Source organism: Eretmochelys imbricata, chromosome 15 (genome assembly GCF_965152235.1).
Source record: "Eretmochelys imbricata isolate rEreImb1 chromosome 15, rEreImb1.hap1, whole genome shotgun sequence".
In the NCBI taxonomy this organism is placed as follows: domain Eukaryota; kingdom Metazoa; phylum Chordata; order Testudines; family Cheloniidae; genus Eretmochelys; species Eretmochelys imbricata.
The window spans coordinates 27,008,217-27,029,947 of NC_135586.1; the positions used below are offsets into that span (position 1 = coordinate 27,008,217).

The window sequence follows — 21,731 nt, forward strand, 5'->3', positions numbered from 1 at the left end:
AGAGGAGCATGTACGAAAGCAGAACTGCTATTCAGAGACTAGCCCATAATGTGGGTTCATCTTTACATAAACCTAAATTTTAGGCCACAGCTGATTTTGTATTAAGTCTCTAATGAATACTACTGTACCCTCCCACATTTCCATTCAGGTGTAGTAATCCCTGATGTAGGGGTTAAAAACATGGTTAGGAAGGTGTTTAAGTCTGAAAAATGTTTCTATGTTGCTCTATTTGTAACCAAGGCATAAGGTAGGGTAGTAAAACTTAATGCTTGGATTTTTAGGAGAGAGGGAGGAAGATTGTTCACTGGACACTGATATTCTGTGTGGGCGCTTTTTATCCATTTCCAGAGGTGTGTAAATCTCGTGTGTGTATCAGTGCCACTATCCAGGACAGGAGTTGGTACCTTTTATGAAATACTACTGTATCATTTCTTTGTTACCCTAGACAATCCCAGATACAAATTCAGTGAGATACTGTAAGAAATGTTTCGTGTGCCTCTCCAAGCACTGTACAAACTAACTTAAGCATGCAGCGATAAGCTGCAATCAGAAGATAGGACTGGAAAGGACTTTGATTCAGTGAAAAGCTCCAGCATCTATGAGCCGATCAATTTTGAGTGTATTCAAACAGGTGTTGGAAAAATAAAGACTAGATCAAAGTCCAACCACACTAATTCTTGTCATCTCAAATGTGGTTCACAGAAGGATACATTTGAAAGGGGCTTATCTTCCATTCATGTTTAACTAAGATTTCTACCATGCCTCTCTCCAATGGCAAAGTAGACAAATTGGTTTGGGTGTTAATGACTCATGTTACAGGGCTGAGTTTACAGGTGCAGAGGTATTGGCTATTGTCTGTAACAAGCAAGTTGTCTGTCTATGCTGCTTGCCATGGTTTCATCAAGAAGGTGAAGCATTCCTCTTTACATGGCTTCCTTCATCCTCCTCTCAACATGGGCTAACAGCATATTGTAACAGTACTGGGCTGAAAAAGTTACCTTTTTCCCCCTTCCACCTTCTTTGTATTCTTACAAGTGGGTGTATGCTGCTTTACAACTGCAATCACAGAGGAGAGGGAAACAAGCTGGTTTGGGTGGGAAGTCTGACTCAGAAAGGGAACTACATAAATAGGATCCAATCTTTTCTTGATATTCTCTGCCACAAAAACATGTGACAGAGCTACACTGGCACCGTGGCAGGCACAAGAGGCCAGTACCAAGTACACGTATATTCAACAATGCTAGTACGTGCAATTTTGGATGATAAATATAAATGGCTTGGCACCGGAATTCTCCACCAACTAATCAGCAGCTACTTACCTTTGTTCACACAGCGCAGTTACAGAGAGAGGCTGACCCCGTGTGGCAGTGTGGCTTGCTTAGAGCCCTGTGCCAACAGTGCAACTGCAAGGAATTCCCCCCTCCCCTCTGTTCCCATAATCCTCCATCCTAGAACTGTATTCAGGGGTCCTTAAAGGCTGCTATGACCATCACCAAAGCATAAATTTTTTTGCTGTTTTTTTGAAGAGATTCACTGGTAAACATAGGCTTTAATTTAACCTCTAAACTTAGTGTTACAAAAGTATTCACCCTCCACCTGTAAGATTTCTTCTGGCTGGGGCAGAGAAATTATTTTCTATTACATCTTTTCATTCGATACCAATGCACTTTGCACATACAGGGCAAACCCAAACATTTGATTACAACAAAGCAAATATCAGGAAATATTTTATTTCTTACTAATGCAGGAGAGTTAAAATGACCGAGGATTAAACTACACAAGAAAAGAGTGCAGAGTAATCTAACTAGAGTTTAAAACTCCCCATTAGCTGCAGTCACACAGTGCTACAGGGATCCGATCCCCTTGTTAAAAAGGTAAAACGGAAATGAAGTTCAGAAAGATATTCCCAGGGAAGGGTGGTATTGGGCTGGAAGACTTCCAAACACACATTGCTAGTTATAAATGCCAAAACAAGTGTAAGTACCACCCAAAACCTATAATCTAACACAAGAATATCAAGAAATTTTGGGGAGGGAACTTTCACACAGACTGGGGTCCTGTAGAAAATGGCACTTTTAACAATTACTAATACACAGAAGTCTGTTTCCCTAAACCATACCTGTTGGCTTGATATCTACTACCAATAGTCATTTGTCTTGTAATTCAACATTACACAAATATTAAAGGGAGTTCTTCATAAAAATCTAGCAGCCACTATTCTACAGTACAGACTGTAAAACACGTGAATTTGGGGAAATACAACCTTATGAAATTAACAAACTGCTTAAATGACAAAGGGAAAGAAATGAGATACTCATGAACTGTTGAAATGTGGCTTGAAAACACAGCCTGCAGTGAAACATTGTCATTTGACAATCCAGGAGGAAGCTTTTTTTTTTGTGCAATTTGGGGCAGACTGCAGCTATGCTGCTTGAAAATTCACATTCGGAGCACTGTGTTCTATGATCAAATAGCATTTGCCACTATTTGTGGTGTCTGCCTTTGCAACACAATGTTCCCTATTGACACAAACACTGTTTTTTAAATGTGGCACAGCAACAAAATCCTTTCTTCACTACCACTGGAAAACCAGCTGTATTGCATCTTGCTGGTTATGTTCCTATTAGATTACAAGCAACTCTGCATACACACAACTGCCATACTCTATACTACAGTAATCACTGAGTGTAGATCCTACAGATTCCCAAGATTTGTAGCAATTCTATCAATTGTCATCTTTTGATACAATTAAGTGCAGTAGTTTGCATTTTATTAAACAATGAGATTTCCATTATGAATTGTCAGTCAAAATAATTAGAAAACGGCACAAAAAAGTCTACATTGTTAACCAAACTGACTTTCTGATTATGAAATGTAATTCTGTTGTTCAATGGGAGATATAACACCAAGATTAACTTGCTTCACAGACTAGAAATAATTATTTTTAAATGTCCCTCTTTGGTTGCAATCTACAATTAGTTTTAGACATTGGGCATTTGCAAGGGTTTAGTATTAAATCATCTGAATTAGACCCTCATGGCAGCAGACCCAAACACTCATCAACAAAGTATCTTTAACAGGTAATTTCACATTTGCATAGTGGTACACTTAAATAAAAATGTACTGGAAATGCATATTATAATAATGGTAACTTAAAAAATAAAGAAGTTTCAAACACCTGAATCTGGCTGGTGGTTAGGTATAGCAAATTTGTGGGGAAGAGAATTATTGCCCACTGTCACCAATTATAAAGATAGCATGCCTGTCTTCAATGACTTTTCTTTATCCAACATCTATTTTCTTAACGATGTGGGAAACTCAGGGCCTGGAATTAGTGGTATGCTATCAAATATTCCAAAGGTGATATTTAGAAGGTTTTTTGTTTTTTCAGTCTTCACGAAGATAGGACTCATCAACTTCCTCTGTGGTTTCAGGGATTCTGCATGGCTGTGATGATTCCTCAACTTTTGTGTTAATGAGCTCTTCTGTCTGAGCTTCAGCTAATTTGATCTCTGCTTTCTGTGATAGCTGTCTTACATCTTGCACCTGTGTTTTCACCAGCTGAATATGGTTGTGAGCTGTCACTGAAGCTTGATCTGCACCTGGAAAAACACAGTAATTTAAGTAAATTCATTCAGAAACAGCCCGTATGATAAAATGCCATCAATTAAGGCAGGGATTAAGTTGGTGGTAATTAAATATTATGTTTTACTAAACTGTTCATGTTCTAAGCAAATCAGACAGTTTTCAAATCACAGTTTACTCCTCTTTATTGTCTATTAATAACTTGATATAGTAGATATTTTTAGACTGTATCATCATATGACACAAAGGGAATTTTTCCTCAGAACATTCCTGCCAACAAAGTTCGGATTGCCAATTAATGCAAAATTAGGTTGTGATTTTTATGTGATGTGGCCATGTGCTCTGTGAGAAATAAACCAAGACTGAACAATCATCAATCACATGGTGGCAACTTTCAGTCACTAGTGATGTGTTCTGAATTTGAACCTGCACTCTGTGAATAACTATATTACAGTACCAAACCTTGAACAACCTAGTCTTCTCACTATTTCATTAATATAATATTTAGTTTCAAGAATATTTCTTAAGTCAAATTTATAACGCAGTTTTTCCTTATTTCCTTAAATGAAATAATCAGGTCTTCATTATTATTATTTTAAATTTAAATAATTAGATGATTGTGTTAAATTATGGGCCTGGTTTTCAGAAGTACTAAGCACTTCAACTGAAAATACAGAGGAACTGAGCAGCTGTGTCCTCCCTAGAAGATACAGGTATTTGGCAGCTCTGAAAATCAGACCATGTGGTTCTCAGTCTGCACAGGTTTCAGAGTAACAGCCGTGTTAGTCTGTATTCGCAAAAAGAAAAGGAGTACTTGTGGCACCTTAGAGACTAACCAATTTATTTGAGCATAAGCTTTCGTATGCATCTGATGAAGTGAGCTGTAGCTCACGAAAGCTTATGCTCAAATAAACTGGTTAGTCTCTAAGGTGCCACAAGTACTCCTTTTCAGTCTGCATACTAACTAAGTATATTTAGATCTAGTCTGTCTTGCCTGCACCTTTTTAATAATAAATACTGCCTATGCGCCAGGGGAAAGTTTGCTAAAAATTACAAATTCCAGCTGATACTGAGTGTATTACAGTAATGCCCGCATACCTGATTGATATGCAGCTTCTGCTGCCATCTCTGAAAGATGTAAAGCAGTCATCCAAGTGGATTCTAACTTCAGGAATTCTTGCTGCTTTGTAGTCATCTATAATTAAAAACAAAATGCCATGTAACACTATCTGAACCCACTTTTTGTAAGAGACACTCTTACAGCCATGTTAAATTAATGAATGGAGAAATACTTCTTAAATAACAAAAAGGAGACACACTGATGACTGCAGAAGTTAGTTAATTCTTTACCTCAACTCTTGCTCCTATGATCACCTGCCATACTGCATCCACCTCTTTGGAATTCATTTTTTCAAGAAGATTTGTATATTGCTGGTAGAGAGACACCAGTGTGTAAACTGCCTACAAAAGAGAATAAGTCTAGCACAGCTACTTGATGAAGATACTCAAAGTAAGTAGTACTTGCATATGTTCAAACTAATTTTGCATCTGCTGATGCTCTCACATTATTAGCTTATGTTACACAGTAGACAAAAATGGGAAAAGATCTAACACTTTCCCTTGTTTTAATCCCCTATAATATTTAGTGAGGAAATCATTTCTGGATAGTGTCCGAAGTGCTTTTTGAACTTTGCTTTTGCTGGTATTGTATTAAAGTGTTCATGAATTTAATTAATATGAAAATCTGTTGAAAATGGAAAGACTTCATTGTAATTAAAGTCTAGAAAACTTAGAAATTGACAGTTTTTTAATATTGTAAAACAAGTTTTGTGATATCCTAGGAACTTAATAGTAACAGCAGAGAGAGAACTCTGATTCTCCTGCTGAAAAAGCAAGTCTATTAGCACTCGAGCTAGAAGAGAATTTTCTTTGAAATATGGACCTATAATACACAAACACTTTGATTCTATTTAACAGAGGGCAGTAATACATATACACAAAAACTGGCTAGTTCATTACATCTTTCAGAACTGAAATATTGCCAAACTGCTTATTTTTTATTGAAAATATTGGCACGAATGACATGTAATGGATAAATTCTCTGTATGCATGTAAGTCTTCAGTTTCTACATTTACTTATCTACAGTGATATATTAAAGGCAATGCTAATCAGTAGTTAATATGGACAACTATTCTGCTTGTTGTCAGTAGCTACTGGTGTGGTGCTCTGCTTTTGTTCGATGATGACAGCAGTCGGCTGCACGCGTGTTCCCTGTGTGTGCTGCCCCAGCTCTGTGCAGACAGCTGACACAGCAGACCCCGAGAGAACCCCCAAAGACCAGACTCTAGTAAGGTACAAAGACATCCAGCCAGGTTTATTGTCAAACGAAGCACAGTAATAGTTTCCTATAGACTCTACAGGGCATACTACGAATATGTGCCCCCTGGCAATGGACACAGCTCAGTCAGTGGCGGGACACTCCACTGCCTTCTAGGCTGGACCTATTCTTCTACAGGTGAGGAACAGATTACTCATCCCTCCTGACGTATTGAGGTGCACCCTTTACTTATTAGGGTGCTGCTTCTCCTTTACATGTTGGTTCAAACAAATCTATCCATCATGTTGTCCTTTTGACCTTGTCTTTAAGATCCACCTGCCTGTTCCTTGTTATCTCTGTGGAGTGTTCTGATGCCATCTTGGCACAAGTTCCTCTTATTATCACTTGTGTGGATGCACCTGCTTCTAGCAGCCCTCTTCTTGCCAACTTCTGTGAGTGGGGCCTGCCTCTGGCTCACAGCCCAGCCTTTGCTTAGCAATGCCTGGAAGTACTTTGGTTCAGGCTTCAGGCCTCAGTCTGGGCCTCTGATACAAGAGTTTATGTTTCAGGGCCTCATCTTACTACACTGCTTAATTTGGAACTTAAAGACACTGCATTTCAAATAGGCCTTTCTGGAGTTTCAGACTCCGTTAACTGGATTGGGAAAAATACTTGTTTCTGATGGAACCTACATATTTTTCTTGCCTAGAAAAGAAGTCAGGAAGGTAATGGATGTATTTTTTAAAGACCGCTTGATATCTGGCTTTGTTTTTTTCTGTCTAGCTATTAGTCTGCTATTTTCAAAATTTAGCCTCACTCCTCATGTGAAGGGCCCACATTTCAGGAAGTAGTTCGTGCCCAAGCTTCTCCTGAAGAGTTTCACAAACCTCTAAAAATTGCTCGTGCCTTCTATCACGAACACTCCAAAACCGCAGCAACACCTCCTCTATTGTCCACAAGGGACATGTTCTGTTCAGTTCACTTATTTTGACATGTGTGATGCACCAATTCAAGCTGAACTGCTACCCCAGAAACTCTACATCCCTGTTACATTGATTTGTGAAGTCAAAGTCCATTTTAGGTATAAGAGCTGATTGAATAGATGCAGTTAGAGCTTGTCTTTGTCAGAGAGTTAAATACTCCAGCTGCTGCAGTATTAACTTTGTACTAATGTAGGCAGTCACTCATCTTACCTTTGTATACTCTGTTAATGATTCAATTAATGCATATGTTGCTTGAGAGAGAAGAGTACAAGTACTGTCTGTTACCAGAGAAACTGCCCTTCTAATCAAAGCTTCATGACTGAGAGAAATGGGCTCGTGTTTCTGAAAGGCAAAAGATTTACACAATCTTTACACTGGTTTTCAAAGACAGACAACTTATGATAAAAATATCTTCTCCGGTAAGTAAAAAAAACCACAGGCGCCATTGCTAAAATAAAAAATTGCTAGTCTGCCTTAACTCTTAAATAACTAACTTATAAAAAGTAAAACAAAATCTTACTCCAATAGTTCCATTCTCTTCTACTCATATCCTGTAACTGCTTCTCTGAAGGGCCCATGTTTCAGGAAGTAGCTCACCAAAACATCTTTTCCTTCAATGTTTTTTTTAAACCAGTGTTTATATTTTTATGTCCCAATATTTGCCTGTGTCAGGATATTTTTATATGCAAAACATTTTTATCTTGTTTCCTGTCTGATGGTTATCAGTGGGTTGTAAAAGTTCAGGCACACCAGGCAAAGTGCAAGAGCTGAAATTCTCTTAATTACATACCAGGACCACAAGTAAATTTTCCCCCAGGAATTGTGGGGTTTGCTCTGTTAATAATGGGATTCCTGAATGATGTGCCATGGCAGCTTGAGGCATCACAAGCTAACAGCAAGTACTTTTCAATAATTGTATTATAAAATAGTATTTTAGTTATGTGACAACTGATACTAGGGCAAATCTACTTTATGTTGCCACTGATCTTTAAAAATGAATTATGGTTTCTTGCTGAGTGGATTTAAGTCATACTCTTCATAGTGGAATCACTTTAAATTAGTGCTGCTTTTAAAAGTCAGTTAAGATGCAGAGAATTTCTAGATGTCCAACTATGTCCCAGAAAGCTCAGTAGGCATACTTCAATATGCATACTAATAACATCATACAATAACTGGGAGGTTGTTATAATTAATACAAGAGAATGGTCTATTTGCCACAAGCACACTCTTCCACCAAACATCTTAGGATATTAAAATTATATTCACTCCAGTATATTTACCTGTACAACAGGGACTGCACACAGGGCTACTCCAAGACCCACTCCCACCATTTTGTTCCATGGGCCACTCAGTCCTGAGAAACAGCGTCTCCTAGCATTAGCCAGAACAGGAAAACTTTGTCTGGGAATGAGAAACAAATATAAGCATACAGACAGCTGCACAGGGGGAAATAAATATTCTGGAGGCAGACTTTGGGGGCAGACTTTTTTTTTTTTGGCTATGTGTTTGCCTAGCACAGAGCCTTGTCCATGACTGGGTTTCCTATGCATTACCACAATACAAATAATAAATTCAAGTTTGTTTTAAAGTTAATTACCTAATCAGTCTCAAGGAAAGATACAAGCTAAACACGTTGTGTATTGTAACCAGTAATAAGCATATTGTCAGCAGTTAATATAATTAACAGGGATACAAAGCATTTAGATTAATAATAAAATACACTAACAGGGCCAAATAAGCAGAATAGTAGGTTTATAATCAGAGGTCCTGAAACCAATACTTATGCACATTTAACTTCATATACAGGTAGTCCTATTGTAGTCAATGGGATTATGTCAATGTAAAGGTGTGTAGCATCAGGGCCTTATTGTTCAAATCAAATGGTATGGTAGTGTATTGAACCAAAAGTGAAAAGCATCTATTCTGTCTCTCACTACATTTATATAGTTTCCAGGTAAGATTTCTGAGAATGCGCGATCAGTTCATTTTGTAACTCATTCTCAAAGTGTGACATGTGGAACACCGGTGGTCTGTGGAAGGCGGTTTATCATTTGCAGCAGATAAATGGCATTAAAAGACAACTAAAACAAGTTACATTCTGTCCTAATATCACTTCAGATAACATCCCTGTATAACTACAGCAATTGCTTATGTGATCACAAATAAGAGGAGGTGGCCTACCTAGCTGAAAAGGAGAGAAAGAATAGCATCTTCATATTAAAATACTACAAAAATATTCAATTAAACAAACAGTCCAGTGAGAACTAAATGTATGAGCCAAGCCACTTCACCTCACTCTCACAAGTTCCCACACAATGAGACTTCTTGTGTAAAGCAAACAGTGTTTGCTCACGTTAACATCTTTAGCACCCTACAGACTTAAAGGGGCCCTCTCAGATAATTTAGGCATACACTTTAAAAATAATAATAAAAATGATTTTATTACTTTTTATGATCCAAACAAAAACTGTTTTAGATTTAAACATTCTCCATACCTGTTTACAACTCAAACACTGCACTAGTTCATGGGAACCAAAACATGAGACCAACTCTCAAGAAAAGTGAGAACAGCCTAATTTCACTAGGTAAATTGAGAGGATTATGAAAATGTAAACAAATAGTGAAAATTAATTCTTATATTTTTACTTAGGTGGGACTGCTCACGTGCTTACACTTAAGTGCATGCGTTAAGTGTTTGGCGGTTCATGGTATTAAGCAAACCACATCTGTTAAAATGTGTGCATGAACTGTGACAATAATCCTGCAGCTGTGTGTGCGCGCGCGCGGTAAAATAATTTTATTTTCAAACTTCTGAGGGTGTATCACAAAAAAAAAAAAAATTAAAATGGAGCGGCCCGAAGTTCCTTTGTAGCCACTGTAATGAGCAGCCCATTCAAAATGGGTGAGTCCCCAAGGCCAGACCTTTCCAATGACCCTTTAATTTCTCTAGCCCTGGTGCGCCACGGATCTCTAAGCGCGGGGCTCATCCCCGCTTTACGGAGGGGAAACTGAGGCACCGAGGGGTGCGGCGAACGGCTCGAGCAGCTGCGCAGCGGTCTCCTGGGTCAGGCGTGAAGGGGGGCGTCGCGGTGGCGGAAGGGGACCGGAGGTTTCAGAAGGAGGCAGGGGGCGCTCGGGCTCACAGGCGGGGGAGCGGGTCAGGCGGCGGCGGCCCACGGGGACGCGACACCGGAGTCTCAGGGGCGGGCGCGCGGATGGAGGAGCTCTCAAGCGGGGGGGGAGGGGGGGCAGGGGGTTGCCAGGCGATACCTGAGCAGGGCGGAGCAGCACCGGAACCACCGGCTACGCACAGCGGCCGCCATCTCCCCTAGACTAGGGCGGGGCGGCGGAAGTGACGTAACAGCCGCCCCCAAAAGGCGTGCGGCTCCGCCTCCCGGCGATTCTCCCCGCCCCTCCCGGCGCAGCCGCACTGCTCTGGCCGCCAGGGGGAGGAGCCGCGGAGTGCGCGCGCCGCGCTGCTGGGGGGGCGTGTCTCCAGCGTGCAGCCCCGCCCCTCCCCTCCCCCCCCCCACAGCGGGCGGGGAGAGCCGCCTGTCTAGTCCCTGCGCCGAGGGCGGGCCTCGTGAACCGGCCCCAGCCCTGCGGGGCTTTCTTTGTCCCGCCTCCGCATCCCCGAGCCGAGCCGGGACCGGGACCGGGACCGGGCTTGGGCGCCCTCGGAGCGGGGCGTGTCTCCTGGCGGCGAGCCTCGGGCTCCCTGGCCGCAGGCTGCCGCCCGTGGACACGGAGCCCCGCCCTGTGAGTCCCAGCCCCGCACAGCTTCGAAGGCTGGCCTGGGTCCCAGCCCCCGGGCTCCTTGTCTCCGCTCTGAACGTCCCCGGGCTTTAGCCTTGCCTCACAGGTCGGGTCTCGAACCCGCGATCCGCTGGGTTGGGCTCCCCGGGACTCTCCGGTCTGGCCCCCCCTCGCTCCTGGCGCGTGGCGCCCAGCCCTGCCCGCCGGTCTCCGGACAGTTACCGCATGCGTGTGGTCCTGTTAATGCGCCCCACAGCGAGCTCAGCCCCGTCAGCAGCTGTTGGCTTTACCTTCCTTGTGTAGTGCTTTGCCCTTATCTTGACTGATTTTCTTCTTGTTGATTTCAGATCAATTCTCCAATTTGTCAGGATTGTTTTGAAGTTTAATTTTGCCCTCTGAAGTGCCAGTCTACTCTTCCAGTTTGGTGTCTGCCACAGATTTTATAAGCGTACTTGCCACTCCATTACCCAAATGAAAATAGTGAATAGTACTGGACCCAGGACTGACCCCTGGGGGGTCGGTCCCTCTTGCTACGCCCCCCCCCCCCCACTTTGAGAACAACCATTGGTAATTATTCAGAGTAAGCCCTGTCAACCAGTTCTGCACCCACCTTACAGTAATTTCACCTAGACCATGTTTCCCTAGATTGCTTATCAGACTGCCATGTGGAACTGTGTCAAAAGCCTTACTAAAAAATCAAGATCTCTCACATTTACAGCTTCCCCTCTAGCCACTAGGCCAGTAACCCTATCAAAGAAGGAAGGTTGGTTTGGCATGATTTGTTCTTGTAAAATACATGCTGACTATTACTTGTAATCCTCTTATCTTACAGGTGCTTACAAATTGATTGTTTAATAATTTGTTCCAGGTATGGAAATTAGTCTGTCAGGGCTATAATTCCCCAGGTCTTTTGTCCCCCTTTTTAAAGGCACTATGTCCTCCTCCAGTCCTCTGGGACCTCATCCTTCCTGCATGAGTTTTCAAAGATAATTGCAACAATCTCCAAGATTGCTTCAGCTAGTTTCTTAAGTACTTAAATGTCTTCAATAGCTCTAACTTATCTAAATCTTAATTATGTTAAGTATTGGTTACAATTAACATTTTTAATGAAGACTGAAGCAAAAGAGGCATTAAACTCCTCAGCCTTCTTGATGTCATCTGTTATTTGCTGTCTTTCCTGCTAAGTAGAGCACCTACACTTTCCTTTGTCTTTCTCTTGTGCCTAATCTATTTAAAGACCCTCTTCTTCCTGTCTTTTATGTCTCTTGCTAGGTGTAACTAATTTGTGCCTTAGCCGTTCTGATTTTGCCTGTACGTGTCTGAGCTGTTGATTTGTACTCAGCAATTTGTCCATGTTTTCATTTTTTAGATTTTTGATTTTTAAGTCATTAAAGAACTGATGGAGTCACGTTGGCCTCTTACTAGTCTGCCTGGCTCTTCTCCGCATTGGGATAGTTTGCTGTTGTGCCTCTAATATTGTCTCACTGAGAAATTGTCAGCTCATCTGAACTTTTTTCCTTATGGTTTGGCTTGATAACAACTATTTCTCCTGTCTGTGCTGACCTCTTGTTATTCTGGCAAATAGATCTGTTTTTTCCTTTTTCTTTTTTGTTAAGCTGTATCGATGCCATAAAAATGACTTAGTGGGAATCAAAAGTGAAATAACTTAGTCTTACTCATCTGATTTAAAGTATACGTATATGTAAAGAGAATTTAGGGGTTGAAGTGGATAGTGCAAATGTGGAATCTTGTCTGTACAAGTAAAAAGTAGGGACAGGAACTGCCGGAGGAGAATGTGCTCCTAAATCAGATTTTTTCTGTGTGACCACCAGGTTTGTAGCAGGACTGAGCCCTAAGAAAGTAGATAAACATTCTATTAGCATGGTGAGTATTATATTTAAGCCTGTCTCCTTAGATGTGACCATTCTCTGACTCTGTTTTTAATGCAGTTCAGTGGACTATGCTTAGCACCTGATGTAAAGTCTCCCAATGACTTCAGTGGGGTTTAGGTCAGGCCCTTATTGCTTAATCTTATTTATGCTCATGCACAGCTTCAACTCACACATGCTGGAGTATAATGATCTTGAACTCACTTCTCTGTGCCACATAATGGCTTGCAGATTTAGGGCATTAGTGTGAATTTTGCCTGGTAACTTTTTAATAGAGCTCGTTCTGATATCTTCCTTCATTTCTTTACATTATAGACACAGCTGTATCCTTTGTGGATTTTTCCATTTTAAAACTCAGTCTACAATTAGCAACTTTTCTTGTTCCTTTCTGACACGTAATCTAGAATTATCCAACACAAACACCTAATTATTTTAATGGGGCTACTTTGCTATTTATAAAGTCCAATGACTACATTTGTTCTTGGGAGTGAAGTTGCTAGTCTTTAAGTAATGAATAATTTGAATGATCTGAAATTAAAGACAGGAACGGCACTTTGTAAATTAACCGGACAAACTTTTAACTATTGACTTCTAAAAGTTTTCTGTTTGTGTTAAAATGTTCTATTTATTTTTTATTCAGTCATTGTCATGGGCATCAACAGATCACTAATTTAGAAGGGAGTAGTGTAAATACATTCTGAGGGAAAAATATTTTTTCCCTCTGTCATAAATATTTTCAGTTATAGGGCACAACAGGCCAAGTGTCGGTGTATGACCAAAGATCCACAGACTTCTGATGACATTAAAAAGAGCAGGGACTGTGAAATAGGTGTGTGTGTGTGTGTGTGTGGTAATTTCTTTAATTCAAATGACATTTTTTTACTCACTTTAATTTTTCTAGCATTTTTATACAGAAATACATTTTAAGTGGCATAAAACCTGGCTTGAATGAGCTAGAAGCAGATTTCGCTAACATGACGTCAGCTCAGTGGACTGCCCTGTGTGACACAAACCACGAGAGAAATCACTTGCGCACTAGGACCCTGATCCTGCAAAGACTTATGTACAGTACATGATCAAGTTTACGCGTTGTGAATAGTCTCAGACTCCCTTTGAAGTCAGTGGGGCTATTCACTGTAAAACGTCTAAGCCTTTGCAGGCCTTAGACCAAGATGTTGATGTCAGTAAAACAACATCTGTGTTTTGCTGTAACACTGCAATTGGTGTAAACTGCAGTATCTAGAAGAACACCATGTGGTTGCCCATATTTTACCATTCTGTAGGCTCATTTTCAGCCCAGTAGTTTGCAGTTATTAAAATGTTTGTTAGAAGTTGGAAACATGCCATGTAGGTCATGAAAGTTAAAAGATAGGATTTGTTTTTCTTTCTAAAAATCATAGAATTATTTAAACAAACTCCCAAGGACACTTGTCCTTTTTACACTTCTGTCTGCTTAAATAAAAGCATAAGAAATTAATACAGCTTTATGAAGGTGCACATTTTCAGCATGTTTGAGATTTCGGGTTGATTTACACTGACTTCAATGGAGTGATGCTGATTTACCAGATACCACTGTTTAGTCCTACCGCTATTTTAAGATGAACAGTTCTGACCCATAGAAATTACAGAAAATCCTAGCCAGTCACTTTATTCCCTCTCTCCTGGGACAGGTTAGTTGCATAGGATATTTTTAGTGCTTGCTTATACAGCATGGTCCCAGTAAAACTCTTGCCTTGCTGGTTTCAGCTCTTCCAAATATGCTAATATCATGCTCCGGTGGGAAAGGCTGGAAAACTGGACACCATCAGATAAAAATGTTGAAACAAAAAGAGAGGAGACATGCGTTATGCTGATTTGAGGGAAGCACTTCCAGGACTGAATAAGAGGATCAGAAATTAAAAAGTTAAGCCTCTGTCTGCCTTTACCGCCATAACAAGGCTGATTGAAGCAGACATGTCTGGACTTGATTGCTCAGAGGCCAACTCACACTCTAATGGTTCTGCACCACTTCTGGGCTTTCTCCCTCCCTTTCATCCACCACCCTCAACAAGCTGCTATTTTCAGGAGTGATGTCAAAAAGGAGAAGATTGATCAGAAAACAAAATTGCCAGCCATCTTTCTGATCCTTCAGGCATGGGACAGGGTTGATCCCAAAGATTGAGTGTGGAAGAGTCACTGGGGGTCAGCAAGGTGTTTTTTAATCATTTTTTGTTTTACATAAGAAAATAAGGTTGTATTTAGCCAATAATAAAACAAAGACTTGCAAAGTTTGTGGAGCCAAAATGAACTGACATTCTATTTGTTGAGCAGATGCCAGCTGCAGGGTACTTGGTGGTGACTGTTGCACATTCTGCACTAGTCTGTGGCCAAAGAACATAGAGGGGAGCCGTCACTTAAGCACCAAAAAATAAGTTGTCCAGCCAGCCAGGAGCAGTGCCCCAATCAGCACTGTGTAACTGAACAGCACAAAGGCCAGGAGCTCCTTCAGCACCTTCAGGAAGTGGACAGCGAAGGACTCCTGCATGGTTCCTCCAGGCACCACAAGCCAGATGGGATTTCTGCCGTTGTCTCACACTCTGCTCCCCACTAACGTACCCTGATCTGAAAGGAAGAGAAATAAAGGGGAGAATGAACCATTCTGAGCAGGCGGTTGCAGAGCTGAGGGAGAGTCTGCTAATTGCATGTAGAAAAGTCTGGATTCAGATAGCTTCTGGTATAAACAATATCTGTAGACACTATGGTTTGTCAGAAGCTTTTTAATTGCCAGGGGAAAGTGTCAGGCTGGGACGGTGTTTGTGTATTTGGAAAGTCTCTTTCAGAGTTTTCAGGATGTATAGTGCTGAAAGGTGCTGCAGGATCTGATCACAAACCAGTTTAGGACTTGGGGTGGGGTGGGAGAGTGGAAGAAATAAACAAGGTTAAAAATACATATGGGTGCACTAGGGCACGAGCAGACAGATGACGTCCCAGCCAATTCCTGGAATTATTCCCTTCTGTCAATTGATATGTGGCTGGTGAGCTTCGTATTTAGAGCATTCGCCGATGGTGCATTAGTACCAACAAAAAGCTCTAATCAAAGTGGTCAATTCCTCCAGAGAAGCCACTGTTAATATTTAATGTTATAATTGCTTCTAATGGACAGACAGGAACAGAGCAGGCTTTTTGTTTTGGATCAGGGGAAGATTTGGGATTAAAGATAAATTTATTTATCTGAAAGCTTCATAACTCCTGTTAAAATAACCTTTTTTATTTTTAAAGGGAAAGGGATAAGATGTTTTAAACTTCTTTCCTCCCCAGTTAAATATATATTTGTGCATTGCCCAATCAGTTGCCACCAGTTAGTGAACTTTATGTAAAATCTCAATATATTTGCAATAGTTGTTTGCTACTTACTTAGGCTTTTAAGGTGTAAGGAATCCTACCCCCATCTACAGTTGCATGTTCGTTGATCCTTCATCAGAAAATTACCAGAGCAAAAATATTTGTACCTTTGTATGCATGACCAAAAGGAAAATGAAACTAGGCTAATACTAACCAAAAAGGATTATTTTTCTTTCAAATTATATACCTCCAGTCGAAGCAAAATGAATTCCATCCTACCACTTAACAAAGGAGTGATTAATTAGAAACATGAAGTGAAATCTAAACAGCAGCTTTAAAAATATATATATATTTTGTTTTAACGTTTTTTTAAACTCCCTACACCCCACGCTATGGTCAGGTGTATTAAAATACTGCAATTTTAAAAAAATCTGTTAGATATAGTTTTTCAGAGTATGGAAATTATTTACTAACCAATGTTTTACGTGAATTTAATTATGGAACAGTATCTTGACAAAGAGATAAATAAACTGCTTACCGTCGGATAGGTGACTGCATTTACTTCTTAAAGTTTCTATTTGCTTTTGTTCTGTAGCTTTCTCTTGAATTTCTGGTTTCTAAAAGGTTGGTGATGTAGTTTGATCCCCTTCTGGTCTGCTAATCCGAAGAGTCAGGAGTAATGAGGTTGTATTTACAGCCTGCACCAGTACTAATGGACTAGGTGTGGTCAGAGACCAATTATTATATATGACATAGACCCTTTGCTTTCTCTGTGCTGACAGCACACCAGTACAGAACAGTCCAACCATTGGTATTGCCATAAATCCTAGGGAGATTTTTGATGTGAACAATATATTGCATACTTTAAAATGCATGAAACTCCCCACCTCCCAGTTGTCATTTAACACTGTGTTTTCGTAAATATCCTTATTTTTTCTGCATCAGATCTTAAGCTCATCTCCTTCTTCTTATTTCACCAGTCAGTTTCCTATGTTTTTGGATACTTTATTGTGCATATTCTGCTTTTTGTATAATTTTCTGCTCTTAGCCTTGTTCTCACAGACAGGCCATTAAAAAGGAGGAGGATGATACTGGAGTGGAACTGAGGAATCTCTTAAGATCAACAGGACGTGACCGGATGGATGCCTGTAGATCTAGTTAGGCCCGGTTATCAAAAATGATGGATGAAGGTAGGCTTACCTCTGCAATATCACAAGTCCAGTTTGGTACATACTGTATTTCACATATCCACACCACAGAATCTCTGCCTCAGAGAGAGAGACTGTTTGGTTTTTAAAATGACAGAAAAAATGTCAAGATGTCAGTCTAGTCTCAGTGAATTGGTTACTAATAATCCTATTTAAAAGGTAAAGGTTGTTTGGTTTGACTTTTAAACAACCAGACATATATGCAGCACAGAGAAGCAAGAGCATCTACTGCAAATCAAATCTCTTACCTATTGAGACATTATGCTCTAGCAAATGGCCTCTTAATTTAATCAGGATCTCTTGTTATCAAATTATTACCCCATGGTCAGAAAGACCTTAGCTAGAAGGGAACATAAACAAGCTCAGGAAGCTTGTTAAGTAGTAATTGCTCCCCAGGAGAATTGGTCAACTCTGGACTTTGTTTCTTGCATATTTCCAGGAAGAGACCCTGTAGCTGATGTGTCTGTGTAACTGTCAGTCTAGCTGCTAGTTCTGATGTCCATTCAGAAATGATATGCTGACACACAACGCTCTTTCTGGTCAAAGTTGAAGTTTAATTTGATACGCAGGTTAAAAATATTTTTTTATGAAACAAGTCCAGTTACCAACAACTTAGTACAAATGAAAAAGTTAAATAATCTAGCACTTCTTGTTTTTTAACTATTTGTGCTATTACCTTTTACATTTCACTTAGCTTGGCTAGTAAAACCAGATTAATTGGTTTTACTCTTCTCTCTCCTCAGTTTTGTTCTCTCAGTCTCAGGCAGTATCAAAATGATGCAGTATTACAGGAGAAAATGTATATCCAAATGAAAGAAAAATCAATTTAAATAATAAAATTATGAAAGCCTATTGAGGAGCTGTCAATTTGATTTTTTTTTTTAAACACTAAACCTAAACTCATGGTTGTCACTTTATCTTTCCTAGTATATTTGAGTACTATAAATGTGTTTGTATATGGTTAAAAGTGGAAGGCAAAGAACTCTGCAGAGGTGCAATTTGTAATTCTTTATGGCTTGATTTTCAAAGGTGCTAAGTATTGATTCCAATACTTGGGAAATGAGCCCACTATTCTGTAATAAGATATAAGGGCTCAGTTTGACAGCTGCTTTATTACTGGAGAGCTCACACATACCTGAGGTAAGAACAATCAGGTGGTAAATTTCCCGTTCAGTTTTTTTACATACTTTAAAAAGTCAAATGTTCCTCAAGTACTTATCAAAGAAATAAAAATGTTAACTAAGAGTATATTACTAGTATGGTAGAAATCTAAGGGCAAGTCTACACTATAGCAGCAATCAACGCTCTGAGATTGATCCACCGGTGGTTGATTTAGTGGGTCTAGTAAATACCCACCAAATCGACAGCAGATCGCTCTCCAGTCGACTCCTGTACTCTACCCCTGACGAGAAGAGTAAGGTAAGTTGACAGGAGATCTTTTTTCTCCCGTCGACTCCCCTCGGTGTAGACCCCGCAGTAACTTGACCTAAGGTATGTCGACTCCAGCTATGTTATTCACATAGGTCAACTTACCGCGGTAGTGTAGACATAGCCTAGATATTGGCTAAGCAGTTTCGCATTGAGGCTGTGTTGACCCGTGGGGGTCGATGGGAGAAAATCTCCTGTTGACATACCTTACTCTTCTCATCAGGGGTAGAGTACAGGGGTTGACTGGAGAGCAATCTGCTGTCAATTTGATGGGTCTTTACTAGACCTGCTAAATTGACCGTTGGTGGATTGATCGCAGAGCATCGATCCCAGCTGTAGTGTAGACCTGCCCTCAGTAAAGTCTTCTGTTTCTGCTTGAAGAATATACATACTAAAGGGAGGATTTGGTTAAATATTAGGGTTTGTTTCACAAATGTTCACGGAACTTCAATTTAAAATAAACAAATGTAGCAGAATATAGAATGTTCATCTAATCACAAACCTTGTCTTTTAGATCACAATTCAACAAAAAATTGAGACTATTTAAAGGATTGACAAGAGTATAACTATGGGGTTGGAGGAATGTGCCCCACAAAAGAGGGTGAATTCTAAAGCAGGAGACATTTGTTAAGGCAAGAGTTTCTGCTTGAAAAAACACCTGGATTCTTTTTCTTAAGGGCCAAACATTTTAGACGGGTTTGAACTTGAACTCCAGCTGCATAAGTAACACTGGAATTCAGCTTATTATGAATTCAGGAAAGCTAGGTGAATCACTGAGAATAATTAATCTAGCTCTCCTAAACTCAGGAGGTGTCAAGCACCCACTGCTTGAAAGGGTGGCTGATGATACTCAGCACTTCTCATGTAGGAGGCCTAGTGCAGTGTTTCCCAAAGGCGGCCAGTAGGGGCTTTTCTTGCAGCCACAGCCTCCTGGGCAGTGATCGGGGGGCAAAGCAGTGGTCCCTCCCACAGGGCCACCAGCAGGGGTTGACCCTGCCCCTGTCTGGAGAGACTAATGCTGGAGGAGCAGACAACTAGTGAGTTCCTCACCTTCCTGGGGAGTAGTGGTGGGCAACCTGCGGCCTGCAGGCCACACATGGCCCATCAGGGTAATCTGTTGGTGGGCCACAAGACAGTTTATTTACACTGACCGTCTGCTGACACAGCTGCTCCTTGTGGCTCGGCTCCTCCTTCAGACAAGGGAGCCCTTTCACAGCTTTGAAATAGAGTGGCCAGCTCTGGCGATGATGCGGGAGGCAGAACTGAATCCAGCTCAAACCATCTCCTGGCCTGTTAGTGGATTACCCTGATGGGCTATATGTGGGCCGCAGGTTGCCCACCACTGCTTGGGACGGTAGGGTCAGGGTCCAGCCCTGGGTGGCGGACAGCAGGCTTGGGCCATGGGGCTCCTCCCCCCCACAGCTGTGAGGCTCACATCCCCATTGCCCCTGGCTCTTGCTGCCTTCACCAGCCCATTATGCCCCCCCCCCCACCCCCAATACCTGCCCCCTGCTGACCTCCCCATCTAAGGCTTAATGTGTCCCTGGGCTTGCCAGGCCTGAGTGTGTCTGCTGCTGTGAAAAGTGCTGTTTGTTACTTTCACAGCAACAGAGTCTTCTTTAAAAAGACCCTCCAGAGCAGCTTATTTGTGTTTCTGTTCTGTTTAGGGCCAGTAAAGAAGAGAGAGACAACAACATTATTTTTATTATTGAGTCTGCAAAAAGGGTCAATAAATTACAAGGAGTTGGACATGTGTATGTGCCTATTTAGGAAAAATTTGTCAGTGCGGCCATCAGCAAGAGTTTTAGGCCTCACTTTGAGGCTACCAAAAAAAAGTCTTGTGAGACCACCCCTCCATCCTCCCCCCCCCCCCCGTGCATCACAAGGGCTCTAAAGGAGCATTAGTTTGTCAGCTTCTCCTTGTTAAGCAATCATTGCTGTTTACGAGGTAACAAATGAAGATGTATATAACTGGGGTAGGCAAACTTTTTGGCCCAAGGCCTGCTTGGGGAAATTGCATGGAGGGCCATGAATGTAGGGCTGGGGCACGGGCTTGGGGTGCAGGGTCTGGCCCGGCACTGCTGCTAAGGCAGGCTGCCTGCCCTGGCCCCATGCTGCACGGCTCCCAGAAGTGGCTGGCACTACATCCTGGGGGAGGGGTTCCTGGCCACTGGGAGCTTTGGGTGTGGAACCCACAGGTTAGGGCAGTGTGTGGAGCCCTCTGCCCCCCCAGGGGGAGCGGCATGGTGCCATGGGGGTGGCAATCCCATGAGCTGCATCCAAAGCCCTGAGGATCCAGCCCACGGGGCTGTAGTTTGCCCAGCCCTGCTATTAATTCTTTAAGCAGATATTCATCTATTGAGTACAGACTCGTATACAACTTTTGTGTAGCTTTTTCTCCTTTATTGCTCACATGGGATGGTGGTTTCCAGCAGCCCCTTTGTCATCAGTAACTGAGGATTTACATGTTTATTGCAGCTTATGTGCTCTGAAGCAGCCACGCACACAGCCAGTAACATCAATACGTACACAGCAGCCATAGGAGGCTGCAATGGCTCTTCAGATAATAGTGATGTTGCTAGAAACTTGTGTGGTAAGGACAAACTAAGGGAAAGCAGCTGTATTTTGGATGAGCCCTTGAGATTTGAGGAATGTAAGTGACTTCTGCCACTCAAGCTCTCCCTGTCTTTTTATTATTAGTTATCAGTGACCTGCAAGGATTAAACAGCTGGGTTTGTAGACATACCCAGAAAAACAGATTCAACTTGTACAGTGCAAGCTACTGCTACAAAAGGGACCTATGCAATGGGAGAAAGAAACCAGAGAGTATCATTCCCTGCAAAGGCAGATAGGAAGTGGATACTGCAAACTCATTTGCTGTCTGTTTTTTTTGTTCCTACCGCCCCCTGCTCCTCGTACAACCAAACACAGCTGAACTACATTTATTACTAGGCCACCACCATTGAGCAGATACTGAAGAGAGGAAAGTAACAAATATTGACAGAAGTGGGGGGACAACTTTCCTCTAGCTGGGGTAAGCAGGCATGGATGTAAGGGGGGAGATATTAAGAAATGGAGAACTAAAGGCAGCAGGAAAGACTTGCTAGCACAGAGATCAATTAGATTATGGGCCAGTCTCCCTTGGTTGAAGGTGAAGCGGCCCAGGGCTTTGGGAGAGAGGGACAGATCAGACAATGTAACACCGTGTTAGGTCTATGATTTTATAGTTCAGACACCAACAGC

General features: G+C 41.5%; 2 protein-coding genes across 3 annotated transcripts; both read right to left on the minus strand.

The window, feature by feature from the left end:
• Positions 1 to 1,714: 1,714 nt before the first annotated feature.
• DIABLO (diablo IAP-binding mitochondrial protein) lies at positions 1,715 to 10,272 on the minus strand. 2 transcript variants are annotated; one of them, XM_077834946.1, is made up of 6 exons: positions 10,157 to 10,272; positions 8,167 to 8,287; positions 7,097 to 7,228; positions 4,936 to 5,046; positions 4,684 to 4,780; positions 1,715 to 3,602 (listed from the first exon to the last, which is right to left on the minus strand). In XM_077834946.1, exons 1-6 carry the CDS (start codon positions 10,207 to 10,209, stop codon positions 3,388 to 3,390), a joined length of 729 nt encoding a protein of 242 aa, XP_077691072.1. In that variant the 5' UTR covers positions 10,210 to 10,272; the 3' UTR covers positions 1,715 to 3,387. The 2 variants fall into 2 exon arrangements, with proteins under 2 accessions (XP_077691072.1, XP_077691073.1); XM_077834947.1 differs by lacking the exon at positions 4,936 to 5,046.
• A 4,648-nt stretch (positions 10,273 to 14,920) lies between these two features.
• LOC144275832 (uncharacterized) lies at positions 14,921 to 15,055 on the minus strand. Its single transcript, XM_077835361.1, has one exon. It carries the CDS (start codon positions 15,053 to 15,055, stop codon positions 14,921 to 14,923), a length of 135 nt encoding a protein of 44 aa, XP_077691487.1.
• Between the last annotated feature and the right edge of the window lie 6,676 nt (positions 15,056 to 21,731).

Bases quoted from the DNA above. Each gene is read 5' to 3' on its own strand.
- DIABLO (XM_077834946.1), bottom strand. From the start codon at position 10,209: ATGGCGGCCGCTGTGCGTAGCCGGTGGTTCCGGTGCTGCTCCGCCCTG. The intron at 8,288-10,156 runs GTATCGCCTGGC...TCTCATTCCCAG, and splicing joins TGCTGCTCCGCCCTGCTCAG to ACAAAGTTTTCCTGTTCTGG. The intron at 4,781-4,935 runs GTAAAGAATTAA...TTTTAATTATAG, and splicing joins TCATAGGAGCAAGAGTTGAG to ATGACTACAAAGCAGCAAGA.
- LOC144275832 (XM_077835361.1), bottom strand. From the start codon at position 15,055: ATGCAGGAGTCCTTCGCTGTCCACTTCCTGAAGGTGCTGAAGGAGCTC.